Below are 15,901 nucleotides of genomic sequence, written 5' to 3'. Positions count from 1 at the left end.
TTTTTTTCTGTGGACAATGCTGAGCTTCTGTGTTCATTACTAAGTTGTGTGTTTCTCTGCCAACAGTACAAACCCCCAGCTTCTCGTAAACTCCATGCCATCTTGGGGGTGGAGGCTGGTGGACCTGGCGGTCGAAGAGGCGGCGAATCTGGCCACGCGGTGGCTGACTACTTGAAGTTCAAGGACCTTGTGCTCAGAATGCTGGACTATGACCCCAAGACTCGAATCCAGCCCTACTACGCGCTCCAGCACAGCTTCTTTAAGAAGACTGCAGATGAGGGAACAAACACAAGCAGCAGTGTTTCAACAAGTCCTGCACTTGAGCATTCGCAGTCCTCAGGGACCACCTCTAGTACATCCTCAAGCTCAGGTGTTCTGCAAATAGTCTTCCACTTTGCCTACTCAGTAATCCCTACTTACAGAAAACGAGTGACTCGATAAGTGCTATTAAGAGGTTTCACCTCAATCTATGAATGAGAACATTAGGACACATCTTCATTCAACTTTTTTTTTTTTTTTTTTTTTTTTGAAAAGAAAAGGAGTTTATTCCTGCATTAAAATAAGTTTTATTGAGGCTAACATTATAAAGCATGAATTTTTGGTAACACATACTGCTTAGATTAGATCCAGATTGAGTAAGAGAATAAAATAGGCCTAGGGCTTGTTTTCTGTTAAAAGAGCTTATCTACTGAACACAAAATATTTTGTGCAGAAAACTGCTTTTTCTGTGGCTTAAATTCAAATAGCATTGAATTGGGCATATAGTGCACTACACATGTACTACAGAGTAATTGTGATACCCATAACATGCATTATTATTATTATTATTATAAATACTATATATTACGATTAAAAATCAGTCCCCCACAATCATAGTTCTGTATCGTCAATCAAAATCTTCCTCTTCTAATCCCTCTACATTATATGGCCCTATCATCATGAGATCAAACCCCAACAAGTTAAAAACCCAACAATTCCACAGCCATCCGTGGCCAATGGGAGCAGAACTAGCCATGACCTCCAGGTGGGAGGAATGGCGCTCTCTTTCTCTCTCTCCCTCTGTGTGAGCTCGTGTATGCAGAAAAGAGCAGACCGTGCTTTCCCAGCAGTGGCATAATTTAAAACATGCAAAAAGATAACGCACGATCTCCAAACCACATATCGTATTATAATGTATAATGATATCGATCTTATATCATCATATCTCCCTAGTCTGGAAGAGGTTTCTTTTTTTGTTGTTTTTTAATAATAATAATAATATACAGTTTTGGAGTTTTGTATTTCTGTTTGAATTTGTATTTTCAAAACGTAATCGTTCTCGACCGACCACACCTTTTTCCGAATAGTACAGAACATTTACAGCAGAAGAATTGTCAATGCAAAATTACTGAGAAATTAGACTGTTTATTAAAGTAATCACTGGAAATGTATCGTATTTTCAAATGAGGTTTAATTCACTTGACATGGAAACAAACAACCAATTACACTGAGATCGTTTCGAAGGCGTTCACCTCGCGTCGCCGCTCAGCTGTCCGTTTTTCTGTGGACATATGAAAATGAAAGGACGGGCTAATTTCTACGCAAGCTGCAAGGAATCACATTGTTCCGAAATTGTCATCACTGATTAGCACTTCTTTCTTAAAAAACGATATATTCATTTTAAAATTGAGCAACAATCTGTGAAGTCAGCCTACCAAGTATTTCAGCATGTTTCCTACACTGAGAGGGGAAAAACACAAATCCTGTTTTGTGGAAACAAATGTATAATATAAATAATATTTAGTCAATGCATTCTATAAAAAATTAAAGAGAGAGAGAGAAAGGAAAACTTTTGAATAAATATGTAATTGACCTTTCCAGCAACCTATCACAGGCTGCCATCATAAGCTCTGAAAGCAATCACACACACGCACTCCTGATGCAATAGATGGAATTAGGTTGAAAAAAACGCTGGAGAAACAGTACTGCTTATCTTGTACATATGGTTCCAGGGCTAAACAATATTCCAAATTTAATATTTCAAGGTTTATGTGAAATGTTTGTGGAAAAGCAATAAAAACAGCACATTTTCCCTGATTTCAGGAGGATCATCTGGAACGAGTACCAGTGGCAGAGCGAGGTCTGATCCCACTCACCATCATCGGCACAGTGGGGGGCACTTTAGCACAGCAATGCCAAGCATAGACTGTGACAACCTCCGCCCTCAGGTCAGTGGAGACTTTAGGGCTCAACACTTAATGTTGAACACACAAAACACAAAAACATTGGTGGCTTTAAGGAGTATATTGCAAGAATAATAAAATTACTTACAAGTATTTGTGCATTTCATTGTGTGTGTCTGTGTATAAACCAAGGCAGTTATTCTGATACTGAATTTTCCAGCTGCATATCCATAGAAGAGGCAGTATCTACAGTTTAGACCTAATGATTTCTATTGCTTCTGTACGGGTATTTTTCAGTGTCGTTTCCTACATCTCCGTAGCAAAGGGTCAAAAATTTATACTGTTCAGATCAAAGAAAACGAACGAGCTGCTAATTTATTATTCCACAATGCTGTCAAATTCTCTAAACCTAGAAGGTGTTTTTTCTAACTGCCGCTCTTACAGTAGTGCTGGCTTTAATTCATGTGTTTTATATTAACGCACTCATTCTAGCATCTTATTGTTTCTATAGTATCAACTTATTCACAACTTATTCACGGGGACATTTAAGGTGGGAGAACTATATCATCTAAACCTAATAAATACATGGATTTTTAAAATCTCTTGTTTAACTAAGACAAATGTGTAATATTTGATATTGTGAGGTTTTTCCAACATGGGAAAGGTGGGCTTTGCACTTTCCTGCTTCTCTGTAACTTGATAGTCACCCCCCTCCCCCACTCGTTAATTAATTTAAAATTGTAATTTATTTTTTTTTGGGGGGCGTTTTTGGACCACTTTGTGATGTGCTGGTTTAGGAAAAGCAACTTCAGAGTGGTAACAATCAACAGCTTTGCATTGGCTTGCATCACATGACCTCGTCATTGATTGATTGATTGATTGGTTTTTGTTTTTCTCCAACAACACACCTCAGTGTTTTATTCATTAGGTAGCCTATCTTCGGTAGTTCATGGTGTATTGTGTTGTTTAAAAAAAATAACCCAACAAATACACTAGGGTATTCTTGGAAGACTTTGTGTGATAGGGTAATTTTCTTGTTAGTGTTGCCACCCTATTTTGTGTTGACCGTGCAGGGTTTTTTTTTTTTTTTGCTGTTTTTGCATGCGTATATATGAACAGTCGTGCCTGTGTTTGTTTCTCTTACAGAAAAGACAGCCTTACCATCCTCCTGTAGTATGGACTGATGGTGTTGGCCCAGAAGTTGTCACGGTAGAGACGCATCCAGTGCAGGAGACCACCTTTCATGTGCCTCCCCAGCATCCTAAAGCATTACACCCTCATCACCACCACCACCATCACCATCACCATCACCATGGACAGGTCATAACCGCGTTCCCTCGGTCACGGCTCTACAACTCGCCCACCAACAGCGCCTCCACGCAGGACTCCATGGAGGTCGGGCATGGCCATCTGTCCATGACATCGCTGTCTTCCTCTGCCTCCTCTTCCTCCACCTCTTCCTCTTCCACAGGAAACCATGGCCACCAGGTGTACCAGTTCCGCCAGGGGCCCACCACAGCCCTGGGCTTCAGCCGAATCGGGAGCATGGGTTTGGGTGCCTTCTCAAATCCCCGCCAAGAAACTGGCATCGCTGGACATCCACCGTACTCGGTTCCCTCCAACTCGGGGCCCGGGCACTTCATAACAGAGGGACATTTGGGAATGAGACAAGGCATTGATAGAGATGAGTCTCCGATGACTGGAGTCTGCGTTCAGCCGAGCTCCATGGCTAGTTCGTGACTAATCTGAAAATGTTTTGTTTTTTCTGTATGTGGTTATTATGAATATTTTTTTTCTAGGTGATATTTTCCTTTTCTCCAATTTTTAAATGGTGCATAGAGAACAAAAAGCTGCTCACTTTTTAGGGGAGATATCACTGAAACGCTACAACTGAAGAGTATTTAAAGTATATGTATTTCAAATCTTTTTTTTTTTTTCTTTTTTTTCTTTCTCTTTTTTTTCTTTTTTTTTGGTCCACCTAACAGACTCATTCGTAATACTGCAAAATGACCATCATAAGATTGCATCTGCCAGTTCACTCACTACACATAGTACTCACGTCCCACTCGTTATTTGTTCATTTTTTTTAAATCTCGTTTTTAGTATTTCAGAGCCAATAACTGCCACACAACTATCTACATGTAAAGCAATGCAAAAAAAAAAATCCATTTACGTTCTAACGGTGAATCATTTAGCTTTTTCTTTTTCCCTTGATAATTTATTTACCCTTCATTTGAAACCTCTCAGAGGAGCTGTATGTTTAAAACCTGTAGTGTGTGCAGGAAGAAGTACTCGCAGTGGTCTTTGGTGTTGTCTGTATTGTGTAACTGTGAGAAGCGTGTTCTCAGACTGTGGGAGCAGAAGGAGCTGCAGTAGTGTTCAGGCTGAGACGCGTCTCACTACGTGTTCAAGTTATGGAGAGGATGCACTGAAAACGGGGTCAGATACAGATTTAGGGGTTCACGTTAAGAACCCTGTTGGCCTTATGATTTTTTTGAACATTTGAGTGAAAAGAACACGGACAATGCTGTTCAGATAAATACGGCTTTCCTCTTCTTTTAACATAAACGATCGTTATTTAGAGGAATGCTGAGTAGAGTTTAAAAAAAAAAAAAAAAAAAGTAATCAAGAGGTTATTAAGAAGCCTTTATTTAACAAAGGGACTTAAGGGACTCATAATTACAGGGTCAAGTGTTTTAATAGTGACTTCCTATAATTCTTTCTTATCAAATAGGATTTCACAGCAGAGTTAGTCACCCCTATATGAAATGCTTAATTTTATTTATTTGTTCCTGTTCCTTTTGATTGTACGCTTTCCATTGAACACTGTTTACTTCAATTTGCTTATTCACTTTTTAGTACAGAAATATTCGCTGAAATTTGTGACTGCCTTTCTCCCCTCTTGAATTATGCTGTGAACTTTACACATTTTTTTAAATACCAAAGTAACTGTTTTCTTTTTTTATTTTATTTTTAAACGGTCCTGTAACCAATAATGTAGCAGTTCACCACTCCAACACAAGTGTTTTATTAAATGATCAGTTTTGTCCATACCAAATGTCTATCAACTACTTTTGCGCAATGGAAATTTTGCGGAGCTTGGTTGAATTGTTGTTGTTTGGTTAAACATCAAAACCCTGTTATTTACTTTTTCTTTTTTTTTCTTTTTTTTTTAACATCAAGCAGTTGGGAGCATAGCTTGGCACAACACTGCTGCTCTGCAGGCTACGGAGTAGCTGTGAAAGATTACAAGGAGGTGGAAAAAAAAAGGTTTTTTTGTCAGTTGGTGGGTGATGCTACTTTTTTCTACTTACTTTGGATGACATGCTAATTTTTACCGAAGTACCATACTTCAGCTGAAATATTCAGGCAGTCTACTGTAGCTACTATGAGTACAAGTTGAGTTTGTCAGACATTTTGTTTGGTGCTTGTTTCCCCATATACTGTTCAAACAGAATCTAAATATGGCACTGAGGGCACATGGGCATACGCACGTTTCCAAGAGATTCAGTGTTTTCAGAAATCACGTTGTGGTCACAAGCAATTGTTAATTAATTAATCAATCTCACCCACACTTTATAGTATAACAGGTTGTGAAGTGTTCTCCACCCATGCTCACACTTTGCATCGGGTATTAACAAAGACCAACTCCATGCATATTACCAATGAATCTTTAGTGTCCTGCTGCTAAATCAGGTAACAGGACACTATTGTACATGAAAATGGTGTTTATTTTGCCGAAGGCATCTTTACCCTATTATAAAACAAAAAATGTTTGATATATTTACATATTCTAAGAGTAATGGTGATGAGAAATGGTTCATATAAATGTTAAATGGCTTTTAAAAATAGTTTTTATAAATGATCCTGTTTGCGTGGGGGAACACAGCAATTTGCTGAGCTCAAAACATTCCAAAATAAACCTGGAAAAAAACTAAACAGATATTAAGTGTCTACCTGTTTTAGCTCTCTGATTTGATGTCCTTTCCTGAAATGCAGCCCCTTTTTTAATAGTTGAAATAGACGTGTGTGTGTGTGTGTGTGTGTGTTATATATATATATATATATATATATATATATATATATATATATATATATATATATATATATATATATATATATATATATATATATATATATATAAATTTTAAATAAAGGAAATACAGAATTCGCTACATTTCTCCTGGTATATAATTACAACTGTTTTGGCTGTCACAAGTATAAAATGTTTTCAAAAGCGAGCATTAGATTTAATCATAAATATTCTAGTATTGCCGGGGGAATGCTTTATTTTCTTCGATCACTGGACCTTTCGTTAAAAGGTTTGACTGAGCAAAAAGTACAAATGCTGATCTGACTATAAATAAAGAAGCAAATTTGGTCTTCGATCCACAGTCCTACTTGGAGATGCTTTGTTTTGATTGCCCAGGATCACAAACCCACTCTTGCCATTTAATGGTGGTGTGTGTGTGTGTGTGTGTGCGCACGCTGTGATTTGTTTTTGGAAACTCTGCTCTGAATGTTGTGCTTTAGTCTGTCGGAGCTTAGTCAAATAGTGCTTTCCCTTATGTATTAATGAGCTGAAAATTATGTTGGATTTTCCATTTAAAATGATGTTTTCATTAAGAGAAACTATTCCTATTAAATGGTCCTTGAAGTTTTAAGATGTTCTAACAAATAAAGAGAAGTGCAAATATATACACTCACTGCCACTTTTTTTTTTTTTTTTTTTTTTTTTTTTTTTTTTTTTTTTTTTAAGGAGAATCTTTACACCTGCCCTTTCATGCAATTATCCAATCAGGAAATAATCTGATAGGAGTGCAATGAATAAATCATGCACATACAGGTCATGAGCTTTAGTTAATGTTCACATTTACATGTACAGGGTGGTATTTAAGTTACTGTAGCCTTTCTGTCAGCTCACCATTCTCCTCTGATCTCTCTCACTAACCATGAATTTCTGCCTGTAGAACTACCACTTTCTGGATGTTGTTTGTTTTTCACACCATTCTCCGTAAACAGTCGAGATTATTGTTCATGAAAATCCCAGGAGATAAGCAGTGTCTATAATACTCTAAAGAGCTCATCTGGCGCCAACAACTGTGCCATGGTCAGCATCACTGAAATCACATTTTCTCCCCATTCTGATCTGAACATGAACTGAAGCTCTTGACCTGTATCTGCATGATTTTATGCCTTGTGCTGCTGCTATATGATTGGCTACGAGCAGGTGTAGAGGTTTTCCCAATAAGATGGCGGTGAGTACAACAGTTCTAGATCATTTAACAGGAAATTGACTCATTTCACCTTGTAAGCCACCTACAATATATGGCCAAATTATGTGGACACCTGACCATCATACCCATATGTAGTTTTTCCTTAAACTCTTGCTACAAAATTGTAAAGGATGCCTTTGTATGTTGTAGCATTACGATGTACATTTATAGCATTTGGCAGACACTCTTATCCAGAGCAGCTTACATTTAACTCTTTTATACAGTTAAGGGACCTACAGTGGCAGCGCTGAGATTTGAATGCAAAACCTTCCAATCAGTAATCCAATATCTTAACCCCTGAGCTATCACTTGCCTACAGGAGCTAAGAGGCCCAAACCTGTCTTCAGCATGACAATGCCCCCTGTGCACAAAGCAAGCTCCATGAAGACACGGTTTGCCAAGGTTTGTGTGGAAGAACTCGAGTCACCTGCACAGAGCCCAGACCTCGACTCCACTTTGGGATGAACTAGAGCACTGACTGTAGACCATGAGTTCTCACCCTGACTTCAATAATGCACTTATAGCTGAATGAACACAAATCTCCACAGCTATGCTCCAAAATCTAGTGGAAAGCCTTCCCAGAAGAGTGGAGGTTTATTATAACCGCAAAACTGTTTTATGGGAAATGGGATATTCAACAAGCACATATGGGTGTGATGATCAGGTGTCCATAACCTCTTGGCCATACAGTGCATCAAAAATAAGTGAAACGTGTTGTGGTCGTTTTAAGAAGGTATTTATTAAAACAAAACGTGAATTTGTAGCACACGGCTCGTTGGTCTAGGGGTATGATTCTCGCTTCGGGTGCGAGAGGTCCCGGGTTCAAATCCCGGACGAGCCCACGAGTTTTAGTTTTTTATTTAAAACTGGGGAACAATGGGAGACTTAAGCTGTATGTTTTGTTACAGTGATACAGCTCGGTAATTAATTAAATTTCCATTTTAGTTATTCTGTAGCGCAAATGCTGTAATGCAACATCAACACCTTGCTAATACCTGCGTTATACCTAATACTAAAATAGGAAAATCTGAGCAGCTTTTTCATTTATAATCACAAAGGTGTTTATTTCTAGGGATCCTATGACTTCCAATCATATTACCGTTGTTTCTTTGATTTTTGACTAATTTTCAACCTATATTAAAATACATCGTGACAGAAACTGTAGCATTCTGGGACGTGTCTCGAAAGGCATTCTGGGACAGCAGTTCCGTGCTTTGTTAGCTGTTTAGCTAGCTAGCTGTGTAGTAGCTGTGTGCTGATTTAGTGGGAAAATACATCGCTATTCAATTTTAATACACATTTAAAAAAAAAAAAATGCGTGGACTGTAAACAGTAACAGTTTGTTTACACTAGTTTCATAAACAATGCCAAATTTTTGCGCGGCTCCAAACTGCACCCGGAAAAGCACTCAGTCTGATCTGGCTTTCTTCAGGTTTCCAAGAGATCCTGAAAGGTGAGTATGTTTCTTATTAGCAAATTAACACGTTTAAGTCAATAAACCTCATGCTAATAGGAACACAAATAAGCGTTACAGCATCATTCAGCAAGCTAGCAGGTACAGGTAAGACAACAACAAATACGAACTAGCTAGAGAAGCTAAATCTAGTTTGCGTATTTGTTAATTCCACCTGTACTCTGAAAACTTTACTTCCGAATCGCGCTTTCATGCAGTGTCTTAATTGGCCCGTGCTTTGTTTTGTGGATATTATCAGCCAATCACAACGCAGGAGGCGGGATCTGTGCGAATACGGGTGGGTAGAATGAGTTTGCCCTGCAGGATGAAGTGATAGGTGCTGCTCACTTTCATCACACTATTTGAATTGGACGTAGCTGTGGCTCTGAGAGTGATTCTGACTAATTAGCGATTGCAGTTTCATTTTAATAATAAACATTGTCACAAAGCAGCTTTACTTTCACAAGTATTTGCAGTTCTGCTTACTTAATAGAACGCCACTGTTACTCTGCCATTGTCCACTACTGTATTTACCTTATTACATTACAGCATCAGCTCACCCGTTCATGTCTAAATATGTGTTTGGACTGTCAATGTCTGAATCTGAGCCTCGTCACAGGTGTTTCGATGCCCATTTTATTTGTGAAAATGACAAATAAATGCCTCTTGAAATCCCTTATGAGCTAGGCAGAGATGACAGAGGCAAAGACAAACTCCCTGAGAGGACAGGAGGAAGAAACCTTCAGAGAAACCAGGCTCAAAAAGAGTCAAGTGTACTAACAGGATCTTTTATTATGAGCATCATGCTTTCTGTCTTTATGATTTCTTGCTGCATAGAGGAAACCTAGCACACACAATCTCTGGCCTCAGATAACGTTTTATTTAAGGTACACCCACTGGCCGTTTTATCCCCACAGCCATACTCCAAAATCTAGTGGAAAGCCTTCCCAGAAGAGTGGAGGGGTCAAAATCTGGAATGAGATGTTCAGCAAGCACATATGAGTGTCATGGTCAGGTGTCCACACATTCTTGGTGATGTATTTGGGTGGTGGAACATTCTCAGCACCACCTGTGTGTATGGCTCGTAAGAGTGGATCAGCCCTGTACTGTGTAGGCTTACTCACTGCTTTATTGTACACACGTACCTTGTTGAATCACCTAGTAAGTATACAGCGAGATAAAAACAGTTTGTTGAACTTTTCACACAAACACCATATTTTTCACCCTCCAAGCCTTGCATCAGTGTCAGTTTCCAATCACAGCACTGCACTGTGTTTTTGGTTGGTAGACTTTTTGTGGTTGGTAAACTCATCAGCAGAAACCCTGTGAAGCCATTGCAACACACCACCATGTCACTGCTGTTCTGAGAGCAGTCCGACGCCCAAATATCACCTCAGTGGTGGTCGTCTGGTGATCCATTTTCAATAAAGGACATGGTAGACGGGTGCTAATATATTGTGCGTCACAGCGAATGGGCTTTAGGGTGCTAGGTTTATATGTACTTGTAAAAGAAAAATTCCATTCATTGGTTAGAAATATGGCAGTGACTAAACTGCTCAGTTTAGCAGCTCCAATTTACAAAAAGTGCTGCGTGAATCCTAAAATCTGTGCTTCACTTCCTGTATTGTGCCTGTTCACACTAAACAGGGCTATACAGTCATGTGAACAATAAGTACACCCCATGGAAATTGTTGGCTTTTTTTTGACATATTTGGATCATCTTTGAAACAGTGCCTGTTAATAAAGTTGATATACCTGAACAAAACCACAAGGAAAATGAGCTTTTACAGTAATTTATGTGTAATGCAGTGGGGGGTATCCACAGTGATGTCATAGACCCAACTAATCCGTAACGAAATTCGTTGTCGACTATTTTAATTATCGATTTTATCGCTTAGTTGTTGCAGCCCTACTGAGTATAACGCCTTTGTAATTTCTCTTTCTTGTGGACAGATGTAGGCTGTGGGTAGAGAACTGTCGCCGTGCAGATCTCGAAGAGAAAACTCCTGATCAGCTAAACAAACATTACAGGCTATGTGCGAAACACTTTGAGCCAGCAATGATTTGTAAAACGGTGAGTGCGGTTACTTGACTTAATTACATGTATCTTTCTGCTGTGTGACTTTAGGACTGCCTGTGTGTGACTATAATTTCAGGATTGACCTTTTATGATTTTTAGGACTGTGTATGATGTTAAGACTGGTTTTAGGACTGACTCTGTGGTTATAGGACTGACTCTGTGGTTATAGGACTGACTCTGTGGTTATAGGACTGACTCTAGGACTGACTCTGTGGTTATAGGACTGATTCTGTGGTTACAGGACTGACATTATAGGACTGAATCTGTGGTTATAGGACTGACGCTAGGACTGACTCTGTGGTTATAGGACTGACTCTGTGGTTATAGGACTGACTCTGTGGTTATAGGACTGACTCTGTGGTTATAGGACTGACTCTGTGGTTATAGGACTGACTCTGTGGTTATAGGACTGACTCTGTGGTTATAGGACTGACTGTGTGACTGCTGTTGCATGCTTAGGAATTAACTGCCATGTTTTGGTGGTTATTGTTGGTCAATGTCTCATAGCTGCATTTTTTCTGTTAATACAGAGTCCTTACAGGACTGTGCTGAGAGATACTGCTATTCCTACCATTTTTGATTTAACCAGCCACCTCAGTAATCCACACAGCAGACATCGGAAACGCATCAAAATTTTGGTACACTACTTTTTTCAACTTTTAATGAAGCAAAAGAAAGTTGAGTAGCAGCCTAATGAAACATATGCTTCTGTAGTATTCTATAGTCTTTAACCTCTGTAATAAATAATACAAACCCAAGATGGGTTATATACAGTGCCCTCCAATAATATTGGCACCCTTGGTAAATATGAGCAAAGAAGGCTGTGAAAAATTCTATATTGTTTAACCTTTTTCATCTTTTGTTCAGAAAATTCATTAAAATGCTGTGCTCTCATGGATATCAAACAATTTAAAACAAAACAGGTTTATCAAAAATGTATTATCTTTGTTACATAGAGGTGTGAAACAATTATTGGCACCCTTTTAGTCAATACTTTGTGCTACCTCCCTTTGCCAAGATAACAGCTCTGAGTCTTCTCCTATAATGCCTGATGAGGTTGGAGAATACATGGCAAGGGATCTGAGACCATTCCTCCATACAGATTCTCTCCGGATCCTTCACTTTTTGAGGTCCACGCTGGTGGACTCTCCTCTTCAGTTCATCCTACAGGTTTTCTATGGGTTTCAGGTCAGGATACTGGGATGGCCATGGCAGGACCTTGATTTTGTGGTTAGTGAACCATTTTTGTATTGATTTTGATGCATGTTTTGGATCATTGTCCTGGTGGAAGATCCAACCATGGTGCATTTTAAGCTTTCTGGAAGAGACAGTTAGGTCTCTGTGTGCACCAAAACCACCTCTGGTATTTATTGCCAAACAGCTCTATTTTGGTTTCATCTGACCATAGAACCCGATCCCATTTGAAGTTCCAGTAGTGTCTGGCTAACTGAAGACGCTTGAGTTTGTTTTTGGATGAGAGTAGAGGCTTTTTTCTTTAAATCCTTCCAAACAACTTGTGGTGATGTAGGTGACTTCAGATTGTAGTTTTGGAGACTTTCTGACCCCAAGATACAACTAACTAACTGAGCTGTGATTCTTGGCAATTTTTGCCCACTCAAACCATCCTCTTCACAGTGTGTTGAGACAATATAGACACACGTCCTCTTCCAGGTTGATTCATAACATTTACAGTGGCCTGGAGCTTCCTAATTATTGCCCTGATGGTGGAAATGGGCATTTTCAATGCTTGTGCTATTTTCTTATAGCCACTTCCCATTTTGTGAAGCTCAACAACCTTTTGCCGCACATCACAGCTATATTCCTTGGTCTTACCCATTGTTATGAATGACTAAGGGAATTTGGCCTATGTGTTACCTCATATTTATACTCCTGTGAAACAGGAAGTCACGGTTGAACTATTTCCTGTTCCTAGTCACCCAGGAGTATTAAAGGAAATGTAAAATATCAATGGGAATATACTTCAAATATGTTTTTCTCATTTGAATTCATAAGGGTACACCTATATTTAACAATTTTTTTTTTTTTTTGCTAAACTTGTGTTTGCAATTGTTTGATATCCACGAGAGCAGTCTTTTTGTGAATTTTGTTAACAAATGATCAAAAGGTTAAACAATAAAGACACTTTTTCACAGCCTCCTTTGGTCACATTTACCAAGGGTGCCAGTATTAGTGGAGGGCACTGTACATTATTCAGCGAAAATACATTTATGTTTCTGTTATTTGTCTGTTGTGGAAAAGTTTGTCTTCATTGGCATTATGAAGCAATCAGTGATATCCCTATGTGTATGAAACATATTAGTATAATTTTTTTATTATAATGCTCTTTTATCCTATTTCATTTCTGTTTTTATGTTTATAGACAGATGAAGAGGTAAGAAAAATCAAAGAGCGAAGATGTGAGTATTCATTACATCTCTAAATATATCTGTTGGATGCCCAGATTAAAAACATTTCATAAATAACTTTTTTTTTTTTTTGCCTTAATTGTGTTTTAGTGGAGTCTTCAATAGAACAGTTGCTCTCAAAAAAGGAAAAAACTGCTGGTGAGGATGACACAGAGGCTGATGATGTACCCCAGTTGACTGCGCATCAGAAAGAACTAAGAGAGTTCTTAAAGTCTTTGTTTGAAGTGATTGTGCTAATAGGAAAACAAAACATCCCATCGAGTTACCAGTCAAAAGAAGAGCCATTTATCATGAGCACATTTCATGCTTTGCTGGAAAACCGCATTAATGCTGGCGATGAAGTTCTTAGAGCACGGTTTGAAGCAGCAGCTGTTAATGAGGAATTGTGGCCAGGAGCACAGCAGAAGCAACTGCTGGATATTTGTGAGCGATGCGTTCGCGATGAGCTGCTGCAGGAAGTACGAGAAAGCCGTTTCTTTTCACTGGTGACTGGGGAGCTGGTGGAATTTCCAGAAGGTCAGCATTTCCCGGTGTTCTTGCGTTTTGTGGACCAAAGCAACACTCTCAGGGAGGAGTTTGTCGAGTTCTTCTTGTTTGAAGGAGAAGGAGAGGAGCAATTTATGGCAGACAAATTGGAGACTCACATTATGAAGGAATGGGATCTGAGCATGGAACACTGCAGAGGTCAAGCACACGCAGGCTCTGGTGTCTTTGGCAGTAAGATGAAAGCCATAGCCAACCAACTGACAGAGAAATACCCAATGGCCATGAGTACACCATGTGCAACCTATGCGCTTAACGTACACCTAGCTAACAGCATTCCGCTGACTGGTGTTCAAGTCGTAATGTCGGTTCTTAAAAAGACAGATGCCTTCTTTAAGTCTTCTCCACTTCTGCAGGCTGAACTCGACAGCGCCATCTCTATTCTCTCACAGGGCAACATGGAGAAAGGAGAAGATCTCAAAGAGAACTGTCGTGCCATGTGGACAGAGCTGCATAATGTGTTTGAGATGGCTGTTGATTTGTTAGAGCCACTTCTGCTCTGCATGGACAGCATACAAGACAACGAAGACCTGAAATGGAACGACCAGTTCACCAGCGATGCTTACGCCATCTCCGAGGCTTTGGCTGACTTCGAGTTTGTCGTTACTCTGGTCGTAATGAAGAACGCTCTCTCATTCACAAGAGCCTTTGGTAAAAACTTGCAAGGAGAGACTCTTGATGTGTATTTCGCGGCTAGCAGCCTAACAGCCGTCTTGCATTCTTTGCATGAGGTTCTAGACAACATTGAAGTTTACCACGAATTCTGGTATGAGGAAGCTGTAAATCTGGCCTCAGCGATGGAGATCCCAGTCAAAGTGCCCAGACTGTTCCTCAGAAAGCAACGGGCGATTGAAACGGTAGAAATACAGGCCGAGTCCTTTTACAAAGAGTACCTAACTCTTCCGCTCATGGAGCACATCACTCAGGAAGTGAAGGACATGTTCTCGGATAACCATATCAGGGCTCTTAAGTGCTTGTCTCTTGTTCCAGCAGTCATGGGCCAGATGAAATTTAACACCTCAGAGGAAGCCCACGCGGACATATTCAGAAGCGATCTTCCTCAGCCAGACACACTGCCTGCAGAGCTTCACTGCTGGAGGATCAAATGGAAACACAGGGGAAAGGAAGTCAACCTGCCGTGCACCATTCATGAAACACTACAGCACTCGGACGTTAAGTTCTTCCCAAACGTCAACGCGTTCCTGAGAATTCTGGCCTCTTTACCCGTGTTGACGTTTGGGGGTCAGGGAGGTACTGGACAGAAACGCCTACAGGCTTACCTTTCAGACACACCAGTGAGGCACAGGTCAAAAAGTTTGGCTGTGCTGAATATCAATTACCATGTTAAAGTAGATCTAGATGAAATGGTTGAATGTTATATCAAAAGTTACCCAGAAGAAAGTGATTAAATAGTGGCCTTTACAGAGACTTAACAGTGGAACTCTTTTCTAGATCACACTGTGCTTATGAGCATAGGGTAGATTTAAATTATTTTTTATTTTTCTAACTGGTGTATACAATTTACCATTTTGCAGGATTAATATTCTGTTAGTCATTACAGTGTTAAATGTATTTATACTGTTTTATATTATACAGACCTTATGAGCCTAAATGCATTTAATTAAATGGGTATTAACTGGTGTGTATAAATTTCACCTGTGTGAAACATTTGAAAGTGAACAATCTTGAACCATCACAACTGGTGCATTGTTTTAAACACTGTACTTCATTTACAATGTAAATAAATGTGACATATTTTTAATACGGCATTCTGGAATCTCTTGATTCCAGTAATTCTTATACTGTCATATTTTTGTATAAAAAGAAATTCAATTCAGTCATTTTTGTATAGAGCGTTTAACAATAGACCATGTCACAAAGCATCTTTGTAGGTTTAGATCCCGAATGAGCAAGCCAGAAGTGACTTTGGCAAGAAAAACTCTGAGACAACATGATGAAGA

At 39.3% G+C, this 15,901-nt stretch overlaps 2 protein-coding genes and 1 non-coding gene across 4 annotated transcripts in view; all 3 read left to right on the top strand.

The window, feature by feature from the left end:
* The window catches only part of dyrk1ab (dual-specificity tyrosine-(Y)-phosphorylation regulated kinase 1A, b), a 32,083-nt gene extending 25,978 nt beyond the window's left edge, over positions 1-6,105 (top strand). Inside the window, exons 9-11 of the mRNA XM_017491436.3 lie at positions 67-370; positions 2,083-2,207; positions 3,309-6,105. Coding sequence (XP_017346925.1) covers positions 67-370; positions 2,083-2,207; positions 3,309-3,902 — 1,023 coding nt within the window. The 3' untranslated portion in view covers positions 3,903-6,105. The remainder of the gene's footprint in view (positions 1-66; positions 371-2,082; positions 2,208-3,308) is intronic.
* A 2,102-nt stretch (positions 6,106-8,207) lies between these two features.
* trnap-cgg (transfer RNA proline (anticodon CGG)) lies at positions 8,208-8,279 on the top strand. Its single transcript has one exon. It is a non-coding gene; the product is annotated as a tRNA-Pro (tRNA).
* Positions 8,280-8,601: 322 nt separating this feature from the next.
* On the top strand, positions 8,602-15,702 carry thap12b (THAP domain containing 12b). Of its 2 annotated transcripts, XM_017491749.3 has the most exons (5): positions 8,602-8,891; positions 10,845-10,965; positions 11,502-11,609; positions 13,352-13,388; positions 13,488-15,702. In XM_017491749.3, the coding sequence occupies exons 1-5, from the start codon at positions 8,803-8,805 to the stop codon at positions 15,347-15,349; spliced, it is 2,217 nt and encodes a 738-aa protein (XP_017347238.1). In that variant the 5' UTR covers positions 8,602-8,802; the 3' UTR covers positions 15,350-15,702. The 2 variants fall into 2 exon arrangements, with proteins under 2 accessions (XP_017347238.1, XP_053543388.1); XM_053687413.1 differs by lacking the exons at positions 8,602-8,891; positions 10,845-10,965; positions 11,502-11,609 and adding an exon at positions 11,633-12,201.
* The last annotated feature ends 199 nt before the right edge of the window (positions 15,703-15,901 follow it).

The sequence above is a fragment of the Ictalurus punctatus genome, chromosome 17, assembly GCF_001660625.3.
Source record: "Ictalurus punctatus breed USDA103 chromosome 17, Coco_2.0, whole genome shotgun sequence".
Classification (NCBI taxonomy): Eukaryota; Metazoa; Chordata; class Actinopteri; order Siluriformes; family Ictaluridae; genus Ictalurus; species Ictalurus punctatus.
This window is presented reverse-complemented; position numbering and strand designations above follow the sequence as displayed.